The sequence below is a fragment of the Oreochromis niloticus genome, linkage group LG10 (assembly GCF_001858045.2).
Source record: "Oreochromis niloticus isolate F11D_XX linkage group LG10, O_niloticus_UMD_NMBU, whole genome shotgun sequence".
NCBI classification, from domain to species: domain Eukaryota; kingdom Metazoa; phylum Chordata; class Actinopteri; order Cichliformes; family Cichlidae; genus Oreochromis; species Oreochromis niloticus.
The window spans coordinates 13,697,579-13,720,584 of record NC_031975.2 but is presented as its reverse complement, the minus strand read 5'-3'; the positions used below and the strand labels follow the sequence as shown (position 1 = coordinate 13,720,584).

Below are 23,006 nucleotides of genomic sequence, written 5' to 3'. Positions count from 1 at the left end.
AACAATACTGTAGTTGTGCATTACATCAATAGCTTCTAATTACCTGAAAAAATTCTGTGATTCACCTTTGGAGTTCTTGTAGATGTTTTCTGCATTAACTGATGTTAGGGTGATTTGGATAGGGTGGCCAGTGCTGGACTCACTGACAGTAGTTTGAAATTTAGGCCAATTTTAGATGATTTCGATGATTTCCCTTAAAGTAAAATGATTGATCTAAAAATAATCTTTTTAACACCTCTTTTTTAAGCCTTTATTCTGATGCCTTACAGATCTCTTTAGATCTCGGCATAGTCACTCTGCACACTACAGTAGCAAAAAGAACATTGTAGATATCAGGTGATGTTAGTGGAGACGATCAAAGAAGATTAAGTGTTTGTAAGTATTTGTTGTTTGATGTGTGGACATGCTGTAAATCAATTTCCCACTGGGGGACAATAAAGTCACTGACCATTGACTCAGCTTAAAAGTCTGCGTCTCTGATGGGATGGTGCCTACGGACTTGGCTGCTGAAAAAGCGCCATCAATGCTGAGAGGTGTATACAGGTTTTAGAGCAACATATGTTCCATCCAGGTGACATCTTTCTCAGGGAAGGCCTGAATATTTCAATAAAACAATGACAAACCACATACTGCATCTACTGCAGCAGCATGTCTTTGTAAGTAGAAACGTCTAGATGTGAAAACATTTGGAGCATCATCAAGCAGCTATATCCACAAAACTCCAGCAGCTGCTCTCCTCGGCTCCCAGGTGTTTACAGACTGTTGTTAGAAGAAGAGGGGATGCTACACAGTGGTAAACATGACACTGTCCCAACTTTTTTTTGTCTATATGCTAAATATAATACAAAAACAAAACAAGCCAACAAATAGAAAAGAGCTCCTAGCCAAATTGTTGTAGCGAAAGTCTGCATCTAATTTGAGAAATTATGATTCTGAATGGCACATTTCTGTGCCTGAGAACCAGTCAGTCAGTATTGAGAGCTAAAATTCAATCTCACCAAAACTATCTATAATAATAACAAATAACAATGATATTTGAGGAATTAATTGCACGGGACTATAGACCCCTTAATTTCCCTCAGTAATTCTCATGCTGGGATAAAGCTGATAAAGCTGCATTTTAACATTTGATTAGTTTTCCCTAAATAAAGGAGTAATCTGCTGTATTCCAGCCTTCTGTTTGTCTGCCAAGTGAGGGAAACTGATCTGCGCCCTGCATTCATTCATGACAAACGTCTCACATTACATACTCATGGCTCCACCAAGCAGTCTCTTCTGTTCTTGTATAAACATAAACACATGCTGATAATTGTTAAAATTACTGAATAAAAGTGTTTGATGGACAGACTGTGCATTCTTGCAGTCCACTGTAAATGTTAGCATGCAATGAGAGCATGCTGTGAGGAAACACGACGGTGAAATACTGAATACTTTTACTGAATAATTTTAATCCCACTGGTAGAGTTTACTCTGCTCCTTGGATCCTCATAAAACCTTTGAAATCTGAAGCCTTTAATCTCACAAGTCACCCAAGATGACTGCACATTACAAATGCAGTTTAATCGTACTCGGACTGCATAAATGTTTTTGCAGAGCTCTCCACCTCTCTATTTTTGTCTTGTATATATTTATACATTTACATATATAGAGAGAGAAATTTTATACAATTTTTATATATAGATATAGATATATGTTTATGACATTCTGGAGATCTGAAATTTGTATGAAATTCCTGTGTAGAGGATTGTGGTGTTAAATCCGCAAATGACAGATTCAGCTGCAACTGTGACTGCATTAGTTAATGTGCAGGTGTGTGTGTGTGTGTGTGTGTGTGTGTGTGTGTGTGTGTGTGTGTGAAAGGCCAGCCCATCCACTTACGTGTCTTTTTTGTATAATAGATGGTCTCGGTGTCAGTGTGTTATTCTAACCCAGCAGGAGAAAGAAAGGAGGATAGAGGGATAGAGAGAAAGGAAAACACATTAATAATTGAGCCTAAATCAGTTTACTGACCCTCCGTCCCTTCCTACTCTCAGTCGAATGCACTGGAATCTCCAAGAAGACCTGCAGATCAGAGAGTACGAAAGACGCAACCTCAGGCATCTGAAGGAGGGCTATAATGGTCAGTTAGGCTTCACCTTTTGATCTTTTCCACATTTTTTGGATAAAGAGGTTGTTGGACTCGGGATCATCATGATACCATGGTGGCTCCACTGCTAGGACTGGCCATTCTATATCTAACTACCAGTTTGGTCACTTTGGGGGAAAATGGTAAGAGTTTTCCAGTGTCTGTGGATTCATTTCAACCCCTACTTTTTAAACATAATTTAAAACAGCAAATTAAGAGAAGTGAATTCTTCATGATCTGGAATGCTGTTGCAAAAATGTAGGATTTGAACAGTTGCATGTCATTTTCTGAAAGCACATATCAGTATGTAGACTGTGTAAATAATGCAAAATATTCAATATAAAGTTTCAAAATTCATCAACAACATATATTTGGCATTTCTGCAATCAAATTTGGGGTGAGCATCAAATACACTGATGCATATACAGTTATCTGGTTCTTACTGATCTAAATGATGGGTCACAGGGCACTGTAGATAACAAACAGAAAGGCTATGCTAACAAAAGCTGTTTTAGAACCTGAATGTGGAAATTAAGATAAAGAAATGCCTGGAATCACTTGTAACAATGTTACACTGCCTCTGAGACTCACTGTGTAATCAATCCTGCGACCGAACACCGATGAGGCAAACGACACCAGCGTCTCCTGTTCCTTTACGCCCATATTTGCATGCATATCTTTGTATCCTCTCTCTCCTCCAGCCCTGCAGATCAACCCCAATGGAGAGGTTGTGTACAAGGACACCCAGATGTATGAGGTGGTGTACCAGGACGCCAGTGTGTATGGGGTAGTGGGCAAAGCCGTGATCCTGGAGTGTGGTCCCTCTGTACCTGACATGTACATATGGAGCTTCACCAAGCTTGGTACTGAAGGCATAAAAGCTGTGGTGTATAATGTGGGACGAGGACCGAGGATTCAGAAGCTGGCTGATACGCTGGGACAGCTGACTGTCATCTCAAACAGTGCAGCTATAAGCATTGAGAAGCTGCCTCTGGCTGCACAAGGCTTATTTACCTGCCAGGCTTTCTATGACATAGACAACGAGCCCAAAGTCTACTACTACTACGTGCATCTCATTGTCAGAGGTAAGGCTTTCTGCTGTCACGAATGCTACAAATTTTTAGTCAGTTCACAGCTGAAACAGTGGTGCTGCAAGAGACTGACATTCAGTCTTGTTGCCCAATTTCTCCAACATGGAGAAATTTGTATTATATATTCCAAAATAGGACAGTAGACTTGATGTGTACTTGGGTGTATTATCCTAAATTATTATACAGTGTATCCAAATTACTGTAGTGAGTCATTACTATCCCTGCCGCCATGTGCATTGGAGAGAAAGAGGAAGAGATGGAACACTGCAGAAAAACTGAAAATAAAAATCTGTAGATATTTCTCTCTTTTTTTGTCCTTTATCATCTTAGAAACACTACTGTTCAACATATGTTGCTTTGTCTGTGAGCAAAGCAGACACGGTTATATTACTGATGTGCTAAAGGACACTGTGGTGGTTTAAAAAGCTGCAATTCACTCACTGCAGAGAATTTTATGTAGATAAAAACCACTGGGCTGAATAAATATTGTCCTCAAAGCTCATCTGTTATGGTACTTGTTGGTCTTTTGAACAGAGCATTTTAAAACTTTAAGAAAAAAAAAGCTTCTTTACTTTATTTGGCAAAGACGATTTAGATTATAAAAGTCTAAAACACAATTTCCTATAATCAGGAGATTATAGCTTTGTATTAAGGTTGGCCATAGAGGGACCACAGACTGCATACAAAAGATGGATTCAGGCACTACAGATTATTTCTCACCCTTTTTAAAGGGTGAGCTTGTTTTTTCAAGCCCCCAAAATAGGAATTTTAGGATAAGGGGGTTGAGGCCCAGCTTATGCAAACTAGCTTGTTTGGCAAGTGCCTCCATAAACCGTATTTAGGTTTTGCAGACAGGTGACCACTAACCACACCATTATCTTGTCGGCCACTTTAAATGTTTAACAATTAAGGTTACAATGTAGGATCACGTGAAGAAGGCCTAAGTCACATAGGCCTTGACCAACTGGCAACTAATGGTCGCAAGGAAAAAAATATTGATTCCCTGACCGATTGTGAGTGGCTGCTGAAAGTTGACAGCAGTTCCTGGGAAAATGATTGCTAAAGTCTCAGTTTCACAGGCTGACCCACTGGCAACCATCTGTCACTAGTGAAAAATGTATAGTCCATTTTTTTCCAATCGGTTGGCAAAACGATTGTGATTTCTTTGGGCACTAGCATCTTGATGGGGCATAGTTTGAATGAAAGTGATGGGTGGTGTCCAGCTATTCTCTGAGCTGTAGTAAAACTGTGATGAGTGTGACACAAACTAGAAATGAAGACTGTCTAACTACAAAGTAAAAGTTGCACCTTTGAACATGTTGGCTGTAGCTCTGTGGAACAACTTTGATTTTGACCGCAAACCTTCTCCGTTTTTGTAGTTAGTGGATATTTGCAGACAAACACAAAAAACTACAAGCAACTGTGGCACTCTGATAGCAACCAATGCAATCACACAGAGGGTTTTAGTGTAGCACTTTCTTGGCAACCAGATTCAACAAGTGAGAGTCAGCAACCTCCAGGAAACATCGCCAACCAGCCAAGAAATACGTTTGACTAGTTCATTATCAAGTCCAATATGGCAGACATGAACAAACTAATGCTAAAAATTCATTCACTTCAACTGGAACACAGACTCTGGAAAAGCTGTTAGATTAAATACCGAAAAGGAAGCATTATTATTTTTAAAAATGACAGCAGTGAACATGCTAAATGCTAACAGTGGTGAGCTCCTGTTTTGTCATCAAAATTAGCATAGGTAAAGGCAGGAGACAGTTAAATCTTCAATCTTCAATCTTAATACTGTCATAAAATAAAGCTACTAATATTATAGCACTTAATACAGCAGGAAGGTTATATGTAAGGAAAAAAAGACTTCATGAAACAGTTTATACAAGTAAAAAATTAGCCATAGCAAACAAATTATATCTAGCCTTTGTAGGGCCCCTTTTTTCTAGCATTGACACTTGTCTCATGTTCAGTCTCCAATGTTGCTGCTCGCGGGAACTTGCAGCTTTGTTCTATTTGTAAAATGATCTTTCCAGTTACTAAACACTGTGTTTCTTTGCCGTTAATGCAGTCCCCATCACTAAGCCTTACCTCTTGCTGAGTGACGTATCTCCAGTGGAAGGATCTACAATGTGGATGCGCTGCAATTTGGAAAATGGGACTGGACCGATCCAGTACGTGTGGCAACATGAAACCCGCAGTGGTAACATCACGATCATCGCACAAGGCGACAGCAGTGTTATCAACGTGACCGACGTCAACCGCAACCACACCGGCTGGTACCGCTGTGTGGCCAGCAACGCAGTTAACAGTGAAAGCTCCAACCGCTTGTGGCTGGACACCATCTGTAAGTTGAGGAAGTTGGATCAATGTGGAGATTTTTGTCAGTGTGATATGACTGGTATGACTTTGATATTTTCTGTCTAATTTAAACTTGTCTTTGGCATTTTCTGTGTGAGTAATCAGTAAATTACAGGGACACTCTGCATCATCAGTGTTTGTCACTCTCAGAGAAAATGTCATCTTGTGAAACTAAACTAACTTTGATGAAACATTTTGCTATGAGTCAGCTTTTGTGGACACTTTTTAAATGAAGCAGAAGGTCCATCACATTAAGTTTCACAGCAATGTTTTTTCTCCTCAGTTGGCCCGGACATTCCTCAGATAAACGTGACTCCGTACAGTATAACAGAGCGGGGTTACTCGGCTCTGGAGAGAGAGACTGTTTCTTTGGTGTGTCAGGCCCAGTCCAATCCAGCCAGTCAGTATGTCTGGTACTACAACAACTCACAGGTCTACAGCGGGCCGCAGTACACCATCACCAAGATCCTCCGCATGCACACTGGCGACTACGCCTGCTTGGCTCAGAATACCTACCTTAACACCCTCTCCAAAAAAACCATCAGCCTGACCGTCTACTGTGAGTGTGACCTCTGACCATGCTATTAACCATCTTACTCCTCTGTCAATCCCTGCACTCTACCCTAACGCCTATTGTTCTCTCTTGTTACTGCAAAGAGTGTAAAAGAGTCAAATGTGATTAAACTGTTCAGATTTGACATTTTCAGTACAATACTATAAACAGCTTAAACATCTTTGATTTTCACCCAGGATCTCTGACCTAGAAACATCTCCCTGATCATTTCACTTTTTCAGTTTCTTTTTCTGAATGTCTTCTGACTCCATTCAGCACATTCATCTGATATACTTATTTCAAAAGCTTAAACACCTTCAAACTCACACACACACACACACACACACACACACACACACACACACACAGCAGATAATGGAAGGCTTGCTGACCTGTTCTCCTGTTTGGACCATCTTGGAAGTTGATGGGACTCTCTGGCAGGTATCTCACTGTGATGTCACAATCATGGCAAGCACGTCATTCACTCTCCCTTTTTTGGTTTTGCACACGTCTTGTGTTTTTGCTGTTTGCTAAGATTACATTTTCAGAAGAACTCCACCACCAACAGAAGAAAAAAAACTGCAAAATCATAACAACATATTTCTTCTTCGATAATATTTTGTGTAGTTATTTTAACCAAACATCCTGAACAATGTAGCAATAATCGAAAAAAAAAAAAAAAGGTTTTCGGGCCCTGATGACATCAGTTAATTCCACTCTGCACATCATTACCTTGTTACCTCTATCATATCCCCCACAGACCCCCCTGATGGCTCCCCGTCCTGTTCTGTGGAGCCGGCTCTGAATCACACCTCTCTGAGGCTGCTGTGCTCCTGGCCTGGTGGATTCCCCTCACCTTCCCTCCACTGGACTGGAGACCTGATACAAGACCAGTCCAACACAGCCCAGCAAACAAGTTCAGCCTCCAGCACTACCATCATGCTGCCCTCTGGAGGCCTGACTTCTAATAACAGCTTGTTCACTTGCCTGGGCTCCCATGCTGCCCTGAAACAGTCGACACAGTGCAGCACACGCACATGTGAGTGCAGCAATGTCAACAAACAGTAAAAGATAAGTTAGTGGCAGTTTTGTGATCATGTATCTGAACATGTTTATATCTCACTTCTCCTCCGTCAGATATTCCCCCTGCAGAGCCACTGTGTTTTGCTTATGTGATTAATGACAAACAGTACTTGATGCTATCCTGCTCCTGGGAGGGAGGGGCCCCAAAAGCCTTGGTGTGGTGGGAGGGCCCTGAAGGTCAGAGCAAAGGTGGGGAACAAACCTCCAACATCCTGATTCTCCGCTATGGCACAGCTCGCAGTGGGAAACCTTACACCTGCTACGCTAAACACCCGCTTCTGGTGGAAACCAAGACCTGCAGACTCACACTGGGTCAGTGCACATTCTCACTGTACAACAAATAGCAGATATAAATTGTTAAATAATAATCTGTACATTGTCACACGTAGAGGCACCAGTGCTGCAGACACAGCGCAGAGTCGTGTCTGTGTACGAGGGGAGCGACGTTCAGCTTACCTGCAGTCTGAGAGCCAACTACCTTCCTGTCAATGAAATCACCTGGTTTAATAATCAGGGTGTCGGTGTCCAAGACACCTCAAAGTACATGCTTCTGAGAACGCCTGCATGGGCCAATCTGACTGTGAGAGACACCGATGAAACTCAAGACAGCGGCGAGTACAGGTGCTCCACTTCCAACGCAGTGGGAGGAACCGAAATCAATATCACTTTAGTCATCAAGAGTAAGAATTATGAATCTATATTTAATTCTAAATTACTTTCTTGCTGAGCGTAAGATCAGAATACTATAACACCTCAGATGTTTGTACATATACTGTCCATAAAGTTACAGTCAGCATGAAAGTTGATGAGCTATATAAAATGTTTAAGTGGTCATCACACAGAAGTCATACAGATGGGGATATTTCTGTTTGTGTTATCTCTGTAGAGTACCCCATGCCACCCAATGCAACCCTGGTCAGAGTGATGTACACCAGTCGACAGCGTAATGAGGTGGAGCTGGAGTGGGTGGTGGAGAACCAGGAAGCAGGAGGTTGGACAGGTTTCTTCCTGGAGCACCGATGGATGTCTGAGCGACCACAAAGGAAAGGAAGTGGGAATGAGGAGAAAGTTGGTCCCGTAGTCTGGTACCGTAACATCCTCCAGGATCCAGCTGTCAGGATTTATACAGTGGGGAGCCTGACGCCAACGGTTACCTACCAGTTTCGCATCATACCGGTGAACCACCGCACTGTGGGACACCCTTCTGCTGCACAGACTCCAGGTACAGGAAATGTGAGACATATGAGACTTTTAGCAAAGAGATGGGCATTTTCGGCTTGTTAAGCTTAAATAAAAAGAGGCAAAATCACAAAGATGATGTAATATAACATGTAATATATAATATGTAATTATATGTAATATAGATGATGCATATATAGATGTAATAATAACTTTACTGTTCTGAAAGGTGTGTTCAGTTTCAAACTTCTCCATTAACATGACATAAAACATGATCAGATTTGAGCTCTAAAAGTAGATAATACCCCAATTAAACAAATGATAAAAAACATATTAGTGATCAGTTCTTTGCTGAGGAAGACGATCCAATCCAAATGTGACTGACAAAGGTATGTGAAACATTGCTTTCTGTACAGACCTAACATTATGCAGAAGTAACTGCAGCTTAAACATCGGTCTGGCATACAAGAAATTGGCTTAAAGTTGGGACTTTGTCTTTACCCATTTAAAAAAAAAAAGCATTAAATCAATTTGTGATCGAACAGGATCCTCATCTTGCTGCAACACCCAACTTTCTCCTGACAGGCGAGAACGAAGTGATCTCTTTTCTCCAAACACGCAATTTACAATTAAAATACAGTTAAACCAAGCATCTATTTTGTTCTGACCACCAACAGGACTCTTATGTGCCGTGGACAGAGTTCTTTTTGAACAGCCAAGCACACCATGATTGCTTATTTACTCATGAATGTGAAAGAGGGCTTTATTACACACCTTGCTTTGATGTTCAACCACTTCGATGGAGGATAACAAAGACTTATTAAAAAGGATCTACCTAGGTGGTAGATTATATTTTTGTGTCATTTGCTTAACTGTGTTGTCTTTTTTTACACTCATGTTAAAATCAGATGATGCTTCGGGTTATTTTTATATAATATAAAAAATTCTTTCAAGCACCATTGCTAATTATGAGATACAATCTTTAATGTTGTGTTATGATTAATGTGTCTAACTATGGTGTTTTTTTTGTTTGTTTTTTGTTATCCACTCAGGTGAAAGACTCAAACAAAAACACATGCAAACAATGACACATACCTCATGCTTACACACCTTTCCCTCACTTCCTTGCTACTTTCTTCTTTTCTGTCCTCCTGATCTTCTCTCGAATTCATCCTGTGTGATAAATGTGCCACTTTGTATTATATTATTGCAGGAAACTGTTCTGAATAAGCCATTTGTTATATTTAGGTTGCAGAGAAACCTGTGCAGTTATGGTCAGATTTTCATACACTCATCATTGGCATGAATGTAATTTCGGGCTTTCAGCAATTTCTTTGAATTTTTCTTTTTATAGGTTTGTATGATTCAATTCAATTCAATTCAATTCAATTTTATTTATATAGCGCCAAATCACAACAAAAGTCGCCTCAAGGCGCTTTATATTGTACAGTAGATCGCACAATAATAAATACAGAGAAAAACCCAACAATCATATGACCCCCTATGAGCAAGCACTTTGGCGACAGTGGGAAGGAAAAACTCCCTTTTAACAGGAAGAAACCTCCGGCAGAACCAGGCTCAGGGAGGGGCGGCCATCTGCTGCGACCGGTTGGGGTGAGAGAAGGAAGACAGGATAAAGACATGCTGTGGAAGAGAGACAGAGATTAATAACAGATATGATTCGATGCAGAGAGATCTAAATTGGTGCAGCATATGTCTTTATTACATCTTTATGTAATAAAGACATACACTCAGATCTTTTAACAAGTGGTGCTGACGGTTCTACAAGGTCTTTTATCTTAACAGGGCCAAGGTGGATTAACTTCTCATTAGTGACTACAGCTGGTACTTTCTCTTTGCCAACATAAAAAAGAACTTGTTTGAGGGCACTTACTGGATTGACCAATATTCACAACAACGGGAAAGTCCAAGAAATTCAGTGAAGAGATTTGCAGTTCAGAAAGTCTCTTAGAGCCATTTCTAAAACAGATTCTAAGATCACTGGTTCAAACAAGAGTGCATAAGTACAAGTTATTCTGATGTGCCTCCACTTTGCCAAAGACGCAAAGAAAACCCAAACAGTCACCCTCGGATCAGAGGAAATTGGTTATGATGTTCAGGAACAACCCAGGAACCAACAAGGCTCAAGCCTCCCATTAACTAGAAACTGCCGGAACACCAGTATTACTGTCCACACTAAAGTGAACTATTTCACCACAATGACTAAGAGGTATGTTTGGTGGAGTAAAGGCGAGACTTTCAAAGCTAAGAGCACTGTGCCAGGCGTCAAGCATGGTTATGGTAGCATTATATTGTGGGGCTGTGTTGCTGCCGATGGCACTGGCACATAAAGTGCATAAAGTGGGTGGAATAATGAAGAAGGAGGACTACCTCCAAATTCTTTATTTTCATCATTAATCAGCAGCTACATGGTTGAAAATGCAGATGAAGCAGGCTAACACAGGCTAATTTCTATTCTCTGTTGATTACAGAAAAAAAAGAAAATTGTGCACCCAATCCTTGTTTTTTTTAGTCATTAAAGATGTATGCTGTACAATCCTTCCACCCTGAAAAAAAGAACAGTTCAAATAAATCATTAAAACCCTTAATTTATCATGAGATTCATGCCCCTGATTAGTAGATGTAAACATCTGACTAGAACTGAAACATGGTAGGATGGTTCAGTGGTTTTCAACCCTTGTATGAATGAATGAATGAATCCACGTTGTTCAGTTCAACAGAGCTCCCTTTAAAGAAGAACCTAAGCAACATTTATTATTACAGGATAATAGTAAAGTAATGTTTTCAAATCATGACATACACTGACCTGGGTTGAGAACCACTCGAGCTCCTGGATGTAGCAGCGGTGTTCTGACAGATTTGAACTTTTTTGCAATCTGTAACTATGATGTGTTGCAGCTGAACCACGCTACAATGTGTACCCTGCTGTGATTGGAGCAGCTATCGGTGGGATGCTCTTTGCAGCCATTCTCACGGTTCTGCTGCTCATGTACATAATCCGCAACCGCAACAACAACCCTAGTGAGTCCACCGCACATGATCACCAATATCCTGCTGATCTGTTTAAAATCACTGTGATGTTAATGTTGTCTTCTTTCCACCAGGACTACATGACTTGTTATTTGGCAGGTGAGTATCTGGATATATGTCTATAAAACCAAGAATTAATGATTTCCTGTTTGCAGTTATTGCTACAGAAATGGCGTTTTATCATTTCCTGCTTCCAGGCAGCACAGCCAGTCAAGGGAAAACATCAACTTCCCAGAAGATGAAGTGGTCAGCAGGTCAGAGGGAGGAATAGAGGAGACTGGTGGATCATCCAGTCTAGGCAAGATGAGCTACCCTAAGTGACCATACACCTATAAACACACATATAGACCCATATAGGATGTTGCTGATGGCCCACATGGAAGTGACGGAAATATCTCTAAGCAGATGTTTCAACCGTCAGCAGGCCTAAAAATTGTAATGCACATCTGTCTTATCTGCTGAACTTTGATGTTTTGCAGGTCCAGTCATGGCTTTACCCCGGGCATCTTCACCCCTCACTTCTTCACCTATGAGTGCCACCCTAACACCCACCAGCCAAGCCCCTCCCCCTGGAGACGATAATGAGCCAGTCAGCGTCACCATCACCGTCAAGGCAACAGGCTCATAGTCATATATCCGACCCATCCAGCTGGAAAAGCACAAAAGTCTTGAGCCATCTCCCATTTCTTCATATTTTGCTTCCAAGGAGACAGCAATACATCTTCAGGCTTTCTGATGGGTTTTTCTTTGGACATTGGCTGCTTTTTCACTCATTTTCAGTCCAGTCCTTGTACCTGAGCATTTTCACATTAATGTTTTTAACACTGATAAGAAAGCTCACTGTTGTGTCACATGTGACATTAAACACAGCAAAGAGTCAGTTTGAAATCATGTCTTTGGGCACCCTGTTAATATCAGGTTTTCATGAAAACATTATTTGTTCATATTTCTTTGTTTCAATCTGTGAAAAAAATGGACAAGCAGAGGACAAAAGAAGTGGCAGGCCTAAAGGTTATTTACAGCAAATGAACAGTATCTGAAAGTCATGTCCATGAACAAATCCAGCAAAGACCTGAAACAGGACCAAGAGATCAGACTTGATCAGAAATGTGTCATCTGAAGCGTGGCTGTCAAAAAGCCATTCTTAAAGAAGAAAAACTGGGAGAATAGACTGAGGTATGCCAAAATACACAAGAACTGGACTGAAAATGTGTGGTAACAGTTCTTATGGAGTCACGAATCCAAATTTGTCATGTTTTGCTGAAATTGTCATCAATACATACAGAGGAGGTCAGGAGAGAGGTACAACAGTGAGGGTCTACAGCCATCTGTAAAACACCATGGAAGCTCTGTCGTGGTTGGAGCAGCATTTCAGCCTGTGGTGTTGGAGCTTTTCTAAACCGATGAAATTATGATGAGCAAAGTACTACTGTTTTGATCCAACATGCAACATCATCTGTAAAGCATCTCATTGGCAATAACTTTTCAGAAGGACAATGATCCCAAACACACTGCCAGTATAATAAAAGCTTACATAAACAGAAAAAACACAGTGGAACACTATCAGTCACAAATTGGCTTCCCCAGACCTGTATCTTTATATTATTGAAGCAGTGTGGGATCATGTTGACAGAGATCCGAATAAAAGGCAGCCAACATATAAGGAAGAGGTTTGAATGTCCTTCAAGAAGCCCAGAGAACCATTCCTGAAGACTACTTAAAGAAATTACATGAAAGCCTTGAGAGTTCAGGCTGTGTTGAAGAATAAAGGTGGTCATACCAAATATTGACTTGTTAGAATTGCCTTATACTCTATATTTCTATTTATGTTTGCATATGTTTCAATAAATAACACTTATGTCTGTGTAGATCCTCAGTTATTCTAGGCTGTGGTAGCCTTAAGGTAAGACTAGCAAACTAGCACCTAACAAAGTATAAAGCAATGAGGTGTAACTCCAGACTTTAACAGTACTGTGTACTTGATTTTCATGGATAACGGCAAGACAACAGTGTGAATTTATCAAAATACTCAGCGGACAACTTTGGTCTTTTAATAATTTATTCAAGACTTTGGATTGTTTAAACATAATCAGAACACATCAGTCTTTAATAGCAGAAACACAAATGACAATGTAGACATACTCTAACACACACAGACACACAGACACACACACACCTATTTACTAAGAAAAGGAGTCAGACTTCACCTCAACTCTAACACAAGGATAGAAAAACAAACAAAACAGCAGAATACATGAAAAACAGCAACAAAACAAGTAAATATATACACAGGTTTGCCTCTCTACACTCCATAGTAGAGAGCATTTGTGTGTAGATCTGCTCACTAGATGGGGACCAAAATCTTCTGAGTGCTGATTATGTCACCGAGCTTGTGTTTGATCTTCACAAAGAGACGCTTGAACTCCAAACCATCACCCTGGAAACACACACAACACACACGACCGTCTTGATTTGATGAAAGTGCACTCATACACTGAGGACATTGTACTCTTAGACCTGTTCATTAGGTGACTCAGACCAGTGGGTTCCTCTGTATCAATTCTGCTACAGTTTGTCTTTCAGTAAACACGTTTTAAACAAACATGAGTGAAACCAACTGACCACTGCATGCATACATCTATATAGATATATAGACAGAGTGAAGTTTTACAGATATTTTACATGAATATAGGCTACAATCTAAGCCCTATATGCCTACATCTGTTTACCTATGGGTATCATTAAAAACAGTATTGTTTTACAGACACATAACCCAGAAAATGAATGAAATAGATGAATATTAGAGGTAATATACACTAACAAGTTCCACTCAGTCCAACAACATAAGCAGCATGTCTAAGTGCTCTGATATTAATAATAATGATAATAATACATTTTATTTAAAAGCGCCTTTCAAAACACCCAAGGACACTGTACAGAGGCAAATAAAACAGGCATAAAAACAAGAAATAAACACAATAATAAAAGAAAGTTTAAGAGCATGGAGAAGTTATATAGAGTAGGCTATCTTGAACAGGTGGGTTTTGAGGGTGGACTTAAAAAGAGGGAATAAAGTGATGTTTCTGAGGTCAGAGGGTAGGGAATTACAAAGTGGAGGGGCAGAGCGACTAAAAGCCCTGCTCCCTATTGTGATAAGATGAAAGGAAGGAACACAAAGAAAAAGAGAAGAGGAGGATCTGAGGCACTGGGATGGGATGGAGATCTGTACCAAATCAGAGCGGTATGGTGGGGAGAGAGAATGAATAGCCTTAAATGTATAAAGGAGTATTTTAAAATTAATGCAAAGTTTAACCGGGAGCCAGTGAAGCTGCTTCAGCATAGGGGTGATGTGGTAGGTAGAGGGAGTCCTAGTAATAATACGGGCAGCAGAGTTCTGGACACGTTGAAGCTTAATGATGGATTTTTGTGTAAGGCCAAATAAGAGTGATTTGCCCTGCTTATCCATGTAGAGGTTTTCAAGTGAGTTTATTGGTTCAGCCAGTTTGAAAAATCCTTATTTATGATACAGACAGCTGAAACCAACTTTCCACCAGTCTGGGGAAACGACTGAAAATGATCTTTATGTCTTCCATTGTCCAAGTTCAAAAGCACAAGTCACAATGTTTGTTGTAAAGTCATATGAAATAGAAAGCTTTCAAAAGGACTCCATGCAGTCCCGCAAAACACCAACTACATCCTTAGTGCAAGTGCCAAAGCCCCAAGAGCTATATCTCAGACTCTACAGGACTCGGTTTGCATGCTAAATGTTAAACAATCATTTAGAAAAAGTTCTAGTTGAAAAAGACTGAACAAGTAGGGCTTGTTTGGAAGGCCTGCCTTTTTTTTTCTTAAAAAAAAAAAGAAAAGAAAAAAAACAAAACAGGCAGCACAGCTTAGGCTTACAAAGTTGCATCTAAGTAAACCACAAGTATTCTGGAAGAAATCTTTGGACAGATGAGAGAAGGTAAATATGTTTAACCATAATACACAGGACCACGTGTCAAGCACAGTGGTGGCGGTGTAAAGATTCAGGCTTGTTCTGCAGCCACAGGACCCGGGCACCTTGCGGTCACTGAGTCTTCTGTGTATACCAAAGTATTCTAGAGACAGATCTGAGGCCATCTGGCCAACAGCTTAAGCTTGGCCAAAACTGGGTCATGCAACAGGACAACGATCCCAAGCACAGCAGCACATTTACAACAGAGGTTTTGCAATCCTCCACTCAAAGTCCAGACCTCAACGTGACTGAATTGCTGTGGTGGGACCTTAAGAGAACTGTGCATAAACAAACCTCAATAAAGTGAAGCAGTACTGTAAAGAAGAGTGGGCCAAAATTCCTCCACAATGATGTGAGACACTGATAAAGTCATGTAGCTACTGAATCTGAATTTCGTTTTTCACAAGACTGCATGGACTGCAAGCTTTAGTGGTTAAGATGTCAGAACGTGCAGAAGGCAGGGGATAAGTCGTGTTAGAAATAATATACAATTCATTTTTAAAATGGTAAAACCTACCTTAGACAGTCTGAAGTCCAGCAGCACTCTCTGATTCATATCCAACAAATGAATTTTAAAGATGAGCTTATTATTGCGTTTGTCAAGCGTGCTCACGGTCACCTAAAATGTGTGTAATAAAAAATAAAAGTGTGTTATGATGAGACGCAGAAGGGAAGGCTGTGTTATCAGGAAATATAAAAATCTTGAATATTTGAGTACAGATATACCTGTTTGGTGCTAGTGAGTTTGAAACCAAGTGCCAGGCCTTCACAGATGTCTTTCAGAGCAGTTAAGGAGGCATCAGCACTGACAGTAGTGAAGAAACGCGTCATTCTCCGCACCAACCTCTGCCACGGCGACTGAGCACAGAAAGAAGAAATGGGGACATGTTAAATAGTCCACAGCAATAATGCATCAGAGTCTTGTTGATATTCAGATGCCTTTAAATCAAAAGAAACTTTGGTAAAAGGTAAAAAAAAAAAAAAAAAGAAAGAAAGAAAAAGAAAAGAATAATCTGTCTTCGTGTGCTTCATTGAAAATAAATACACATATAAACATTTATGTAGTGAAAGCACTGAGTATGTGAATTACCTGACTGGCTCCTGGTGTACCTAGTAACTGACTACCCAGTAACATGTGCTCAGGCTTGGTCGGCTGGGAGAAGCTGACTTGACCGTCATTTTGACTAATTAACAACATGGCTTCCCAGCCACCGGCTGCAAAGTCAGGCTGAGAGCTGGAAAACTGCATCCTGTCATCACTACAGAAAGAGAAAGATAATCTTAAGATTATCAGACACAAAAAGAAACTGAGCTAAAATGAGAAAAGCGCAAAGTTCTGACCTGTTGGCCCGAGATATGAGTGACCCATCAGATCGAAGACTGTTGTTCCCTCCTGAGTGCAGAGAACTTGTTGGCTGCTTCACTCCTACAGAGACAGACAAGTATGAGTACAGTGAACACTGAAGCCAAACTAAACCTGTTGCTGGGACTTGCCTTCAGTAAACCAGCGGTCTTTCTGGATGTCTGTGATGGTGATGCGTGCACCTGGACTGGCGAGCAGCAATTTGGATAACAAACCTGAATTTTAAAAAAGTTACACATGAACCAAAGAACAACATGTAAAACACGCAGTAACTAAATTTACAATAGCTTGCGACTCACTAAGAGGCAGTGGTTGTATTTTCTTCCAAGGAGGTAGATATGTTTTCTTCTGAAGCCAGTCTGCGTACTCCTGACAGCTCTCAGTTGGCTGGTCCCACGGCAACTCTAACAAGGAAGCAACAAAAAGGTTTCCTCACATTAACTGACTTCAATGATGCACGACCTCAGGGAAGTAGAGTTTGCATTTTTTCTAATGATGTAAGACATGCTGTCTGATCTTTCAGAACTATATACAATAAATAAACTGAATTTTTAAAAAGACCTCAATCTAAAATAAGCTTGTAGTGTTGTTTTCTTTTACCATTACATTGAAATTTGACTGTATTTCAAGATAACCAAATTATAGATACAAGGTGAATTAGTTGAGTTTACAACCAATTCTTAAGTGTATAGACACAGAAATCTATATCTGTATGTGATATAGATATATCTAGAAAACTGTAACTTGCCAGCGTCCATCGACCTGACTGATTTCCGCAGCGATGGGGCAAAAGATTAATCAGTGGATAACAGACATGTGATGACAAAGTTTCAAGACAACGTACACAGCTTTCACCTTAGAAATACTTATGTTAAATTAGTCATATTTCCCCATCACGCTCCTCTTGCTGGGTGTCACTGCTAAAGTAATGTGCCCTCTCACGGTGCAAAGCTCAAGCATCTCAGTCTCTTCCATTGGTTCTAAAAGGCAACTTGAATTTTTGGCTCAATGTTTGTCATGTTCAACAAGAAAAAAACCCAAAAAACAAAACATGTTTTCAATAAACTGTGTGTCAGCTCCATAGCAGCACTCTGCACTAATAGTTTCACCTAGGGGGCTCTCCTGGCCATCGCACTTCTGACCTGGTGTGCTGCCTTCAGACTTTGACACAGAAAGCTATTACAGTGAAAGCTTCTGGTTAATCACTGGATTGTAGCCAACCTCAGTAGCAGTGCTGATTTGCAATGTGGAGGTTGGGGCAGTTAAACATAGAAGTTAATCTTTACACAAGTTTGACATTCATGGTGAAATCAGAGATGGGTCAGAGCTTTGATGGAACTTAAAAGAAAAAAAAAAAAAAGTCAAAAACTGCTGAACAGAGGCCAAACTTAAATCCAGTAAGCTTTTAGATTTTTATGGGCAGAGTGAAAGAACTTAAATGGCACCCTGTACAACAGAGAGAACCATGTGGACCTGTACGTACTCTCAACATCACCAGAAGGGCACAGTCAGGAAATCTGTCAAACGAAACGGATCAACACTTTAATGTTTGTTTGTTTTTTTTAAATATATACACTAGCTGTTTATACTTCTATTATAAAAATTCCAGCTGCTATAACCAAAGAATTTCCCATATAAATAAAGTATGTCTTCTTTTATTTCTATTATCATGTGATCTCCTAGCTTGTTTGTACTTCACTGTTGACTTAAAACAAGATGATATTCAGGCTCTAAAGATTGAAAACTGAATGTGATCGACTGTAAAGTTCAGACAATGTCAGACTGAAGATGGAGACGAAGACTGAGGATGGTCCTGTCTGACATCAGGCAGAAATATGACAGCAAGTTACAAGACAGTAAAAACGATGAAAAATCAGCGATTTAATTTAGTAAAATCAGTAATTCAATCAAATGGAAATTCACACAGCACAAAAACAACTTGCAGCTTTGACACTGGCCCCTGCTGACCTAACAGCTTTGTGATATCATCAACTTCTCGTTGCCAATGCTGTCATATGGTATTGGACTACAGATGTGTGTATGATCTTCACATTTTGGATCTTACCCCCAGCCAGCATGGCAGTGAGGACTATGCCACAAGCCCAGATATCTGCAGGCTGAGCTCTGTACTCTGTTTGGCTCAGAAGCTCCGGAGCCACGTAGGGAAGAGTCCCACACAATCGATTCAGAAGGCGCTCTCGGCCTTTAAAGCGAAACATGGTTGCCAGGCCAAAATCTGTCAGCTTCAGGTTATCTGAAGGTGAAAAAAAAGAAAAGAAAAGAAAAAAAAAAGTCAACCCCAGAGGGCGGTGGTTATAAGGAATAAAAGAGAATCCTAAAAAGAGAATCCTTTGATAAAGATTGCATTTCCTCACCTTTGTCATCCAGCAAAATGTTCTCTGGCTTTATGTCCCTATGTGTGATGCCAAAATCATGGAGGTACTCCTAGAAAAGGTTAAAAAAAAAAAAAAAAAAAAAAACTTAAAAAGAGAATAACAGCAGGAAAATACGCAGGAAGTCACATCAACACAAAGATGTTCTTCACTCACCACAGCCGCTATTAGCTGCTGGAAAAATCTATGAGCATCCTTTTCAGCCATCCCTACATCGGGCTCTAAAGAGAGCGTAAAAGAAGAAAGAGAGTAAGACCGAAATCAAATATTTGCAAAGAATGATTACTGAAGACTCCAGACGCATTTCAGCTAAGCTGAATTCATGTATTCATGCTAATCATATCTGAGTCAGGAAAGTTACAGCTGGAAGAATAAATCAGCAAACAAAAGGTTTTTCTTGTATGACAGTTTCCTCGTCAAATGTGTGTCTGCAGCTCACCGATTCGGTCAAACAGCTCTCCCCCGGTGCAGTACTCCAGGAAGAGGTACACAGTGGGTCCTTCCTTCCGATGGCCAAAGAAGCGTACAATGTTGGTGTGTTTGAGCATCTATGAGTTAAGTGCACACACAAAGATCCTCAAAACAGTGCTCTCAGCTATCACTCTACTTAGCTAAGAGCTTAACGTTTTTAATTAATTCAACAAATCTAAAACAATAAAAAAAATAAAAACAACTTCAGTGTCTGTTAAATTGCTTACAATCAGTTTGTATCTGTAAACTAGAGCAACAAACTGGTCAGTCTCAGCCAGTTTATCTTTACGAATCTAACCAACATTAATAACAAATGCCAGTTCTTTATATTTTAGCCAGTATGAAGTACGACTTCATACATGTTTGCTTTCAGTTTGCCTCTTCGGTGTCTGTTCAGCTGGTTTTTGGATCTTTTGTCATCATGTCACATCATTTTAGGTGAGCCGAAACAAGCAGACACATCTGTACATCTGTATTCTTATCTGCATGTTTGCTTTCAGCTTGCCTGGAATAGCAGTAGCTTTTCCCAACAAATGACACCCTCGAGCTGAGGGCTACCAACGTCCCCAGATCAGCTGAGGCTAGAGTTGGTTTTCACAACAGTAACAGTTTTTATCTAATTCTCACAGTCTGGGACTGGCATGAACAGGCTGTGTTTTTTTTTTACTGATGCAAGGAAAAGGGAAATGAGAGCATACAAAGCTGTGATTCAGTTAATTAACAATTTATTTCATGCAGCTGTTTACTGTATTAACATATGGATTTAAGAACAGCTTGACTTGTTTCACAACACACCACTGGTGAGCCGCTGCTTTCAATAATACTAACTGTGCAGGTGAAGGTGATGGATGTACCTTGTGGATGCAGACCTCCTTCTTGACATTTTCAGCACACTCTTTTGCCTGCGAGGTATCGATGACCTTCACTGCTACCGCCTCTTCAGTCTGTCTGTTCACCAACAGCCTCACTCTGAGACCAAGAACACAAAGAGGACAAACCGGTTAGATCATAAAGAGAAAAGAGCACGGAGGTGAAGAGAAGTGAGAGGAAGTCTGAGTGGAAGTTATCAGGATGCACAAAGAGCTAAAATCTTCCTACAGTGTTTCTAGAGATAATTTTCAAGTACTTTAAACTTTGTTAAACTATTCAATAAAATCAGAACGTCAGGTGTCAAATTCCGTCTGTTTTCGTTGTTTTTATTTTATATTTTTTTTTCCCCTTCTATATTTTACTGCATCATTGTTGTGCATTTTATTTATTTTAGTTGCATTTTAGATTGTTAAGTACTTTGTGCAGCATGCACTGTTGGAAATGTGCTATATAAATAAACTTGACTTTGACCTCTAGAAAACAAGAAAAACAAAAAAACCAAACAAAGATATTTAAGATCTTTTTAAACCCACTTAAAGAGTCAATCTAAAGTTAAAAGGTTCTTTTTGTGCGGTAGTTTTCTTCTATAACCAACTTTGAGCATTGGTATCTCTGGACACCTCATTTAATGGTGGCATAACGCCATAATTTAAGAATGATAGAAGCAGTCATTGCTACCCTGAGTGTTTGATTTGTTTTCTAACAATTCCATGGCAAAAACCATGGAATTGTTGTGGTAAAAATGGTTAAACTTTAAAGTCTCATAACATTAAACATGTTTTAGCATATGTAAGGTCTCATTTTTACCTACATTTTGATACCTGGTTCATCTTCTTTTTTTTTCAAGGCTAACTGTGACTGTGATGGAGTCAGGTGTCTCCTGTGAGTGATGTTTTTGGATTTTCAGATGAACATTTCTAGTGCATATACATGCCTGTCATGATCCCATGAAACAAGGGGGAAAAAAATCCTTGTGCAATGGCTGGAAAAGGACAGCTATTAAAGGCGATAAGCTAATGATAAACAATGATAAGGAAGCTTTCATACTCTCCGTAGGCTCCTTCTCCCAGAGTCTGAACAACGTCCCAGTCCTGCACAAAAGGCACCGCCATGCTAGAAACAGAAACACACGCATTCATCACTTTCGCTTTCTAATATTTACTTATGTATACATTATTTTCATAACAAGGGTCCTATTTCTTCTAACAAGTGTCTGTTAAGCATTTACCAGCTTACAAAACTTAACTTTGACAGCACTTTGACAGAGTGCTGTCGAATGTCATGATGCTCAAAAGAAAACCGCTAAGAAAAATAAAATACGAAAATATGAGAAAATAACCTACCTGCTCAGCCTTTTCACACAGCAGCGACTGCCACATGTAGCTATCCTTAAAGCTCAGACGCACGTCTTCATCCTGCTGCACTGACTTCTGAAGATTTTTCACAAATTTGGCGCGTTGTTGTCTCATTGGCGATAACTTCCGCTTGGACGTCATTTCCGCCTTGTCTTCTTCTACGCCTCCCTTCTTCTTCTTCTTTGAGTTTAGCCGGTCAGCTGCCACCTACTGTTCATTATTATCCAAGTCTTATTCGGATTAAACATGCCAGATTTACAATTCATTATTCAACATTGTTTAAAGCCTGAATAATTGCCACAAAATTCTATTTTTTTAAATGGAGAGTTTATTGAAACACCTGACAAATTTGTTTATAAAGTTATTTACATATTTTTCCCCTTATAATAGTTGTAATTTGCATCATATTCACTACATCTGGCCTTTAAAAAAAAAAAAAAAATTGCTTAAAAAAGTATTGCAAAATTTATTTATGCTTTAAAATGGGAAAAAAGTCACACTGATGATGTAGAAGTCTCAAAAACTCACAAACAACTGCATGTATTAAATACGATACACAGCCCTATTTTATCTCGCCCTGAACTGGAGATAGCTATACATGCATTTATTTCCTAACGCTTGGACTATTGTAACTCTTTGTTTATGTGTCTAAGCAAAGGTTCTCTGGATCGTCTGCAGGTTGTGCAAAATGCTGCAGCTTGGTTGTTGACAAAATCCTCCAAGTATTCACATGTGACACTATTGCTATTTCAGCTACACTGGCTTCCTGTTGAATTTAGAGTACATTTTAAGATCCTGGTCTTGACATTTAGAGCCTTGCATGGACTGGCACCACCCTACATCTCCGATCTGCTACAGCCATATGTCCCTAGCAGGTCCCTGGGGTCATCTGATCAGGGTTTACTTGCTATAAAACAGACTAAGATGAGAACTAAGGGTGACAGAGCTTTTGCCACTGTGGCCCCTAGACTGTGGAACTCTTGCCCTCATACATTGAGACCTATGGACTCGGTAGTTGTTTTTAAAAAAACAACAACTCAAAACTCACCTTTTTTGGACTTTACTTCTGCCTGTTTTATACTGTCTGTTTTACCCTTTTATTATTTGT

At 39.9% G+C, this 23,006-nt stretch overlaps 2 protein-coding genes across 2 annotated transcripts; one reads left to right on the top strand and one right to left on the bottom strand.

Moving 5' to 3' along the window:
• The first annotated feature begins 5,219 nt into the window (after window positions 1-5,219).
• Window positions 5,220-13,096, top strand: vsig10l2 (V-set and immunoglobulin domain containing 10 like 2). Its single transcript, XM_025910973.1, has 10 exons — window positions 5,220-5,569; window positions 5,867-6,142; window positions 6,897-7,175; window positions 7,274-7,531; window positions 7,609-7,899; window positions 8,106-8,441; window positions 11,318-11,440; window positions 11,524-11,548; window positions 11,647-11,747; window positions 11,929-13,096. The coding sequence occupies exons 1-10, from the start codon at window positions 5,353-5,355 to the stop codon at window positions 12,075-12,077; spliced, it is 2,055 nt and encodes a 684-aa protein (XP_025766758.1). The 5' UTR covers window positions 5,220-5,352; the 3' UTR covers window positions 12,078-13,096.
• A 398-nt stretch (window positions 13,097-13,494) lies between these two features.
• chek1 (checkpoint kinase 1) lies at window positions 13,495-22,048 on the bottom strand. Its single transcript, XM_003446748.4, has 14 exons — window positions 21,887-22,048; window positions 21,591-21,656; window positions 20,528-20,642; window positions 19,642-19,750; window positions 19,359-19,423; window positions 19,185-19,254; window positions 18,875-19,063; window positions 17,109-17,213; window positions 16,941-17,024; window positions 16,788-16,872; window positions 16,537-16,705; window positions 16,173-16,304; window positions 15,964-16,065; window positions 13,495-13,886 (listed from the first exon to the last, which is right to left on the bottom strand). The coding sequence occupies exons 2-14, from the start codon at window positions 21,653-21,655 to the stop codon at window positions 13,794-13,796; spliced, it is 1,383 nt and encodes a 460-aa protein (XP_003446796.1). The 5' UTR covers window position 21,656; window positions 21,887-22,048; the 3' UTR covers window positions 13,495-13,793.
• Window positions 22,049-23,006: the final 958 nt, after the last annotated feature.

Bases quoted from the DNA above. Each gene is read 5' to 3' on its own strand.
- chek1 (XM_003446748.4), bottom strand. From the start codon at position 21,655: ATGGCGGTGCCTTTTGTGCAGGACTGGGACGTTGTTCAGACTCTGGGA. The intron at 17,214-18,874 runs GTAAGATCCAAA...CTTCCTTGTTAG, and splicing joins CACTGCCATGCTGGCTGGGG to AGTTGCCGTGGGACCAGCCA. The intron at 16,066-16,172 runs GTATATCTGTAC...CACACATTTTAG, and splicing joins AACTCACTAGCACCAAACAG to GTGACCGTGAGCACGCTTGA.
- vsig10l2 (XM_025910973.1), top strand. From the start codon at position 5,353: ATGTGGATGCGCTGCAATTTGGAAAATGGGACTGGACCGATCCAGTAC. The intron at 7,900-8,105 runs GTAAGAATTATG...TTATCTCTGTAG, and splicing joins TATCACTTTAGTCATCAAGA to AGTACCCCATGCCACCCAAT. The intron at 11,748-11,928 runs GCAAGATGAGCT...GATGTTTTGCAG, and splicing joins TGGTGGATCATCCAGTCTAG to GTCCAGTCATGGCTTTACCC.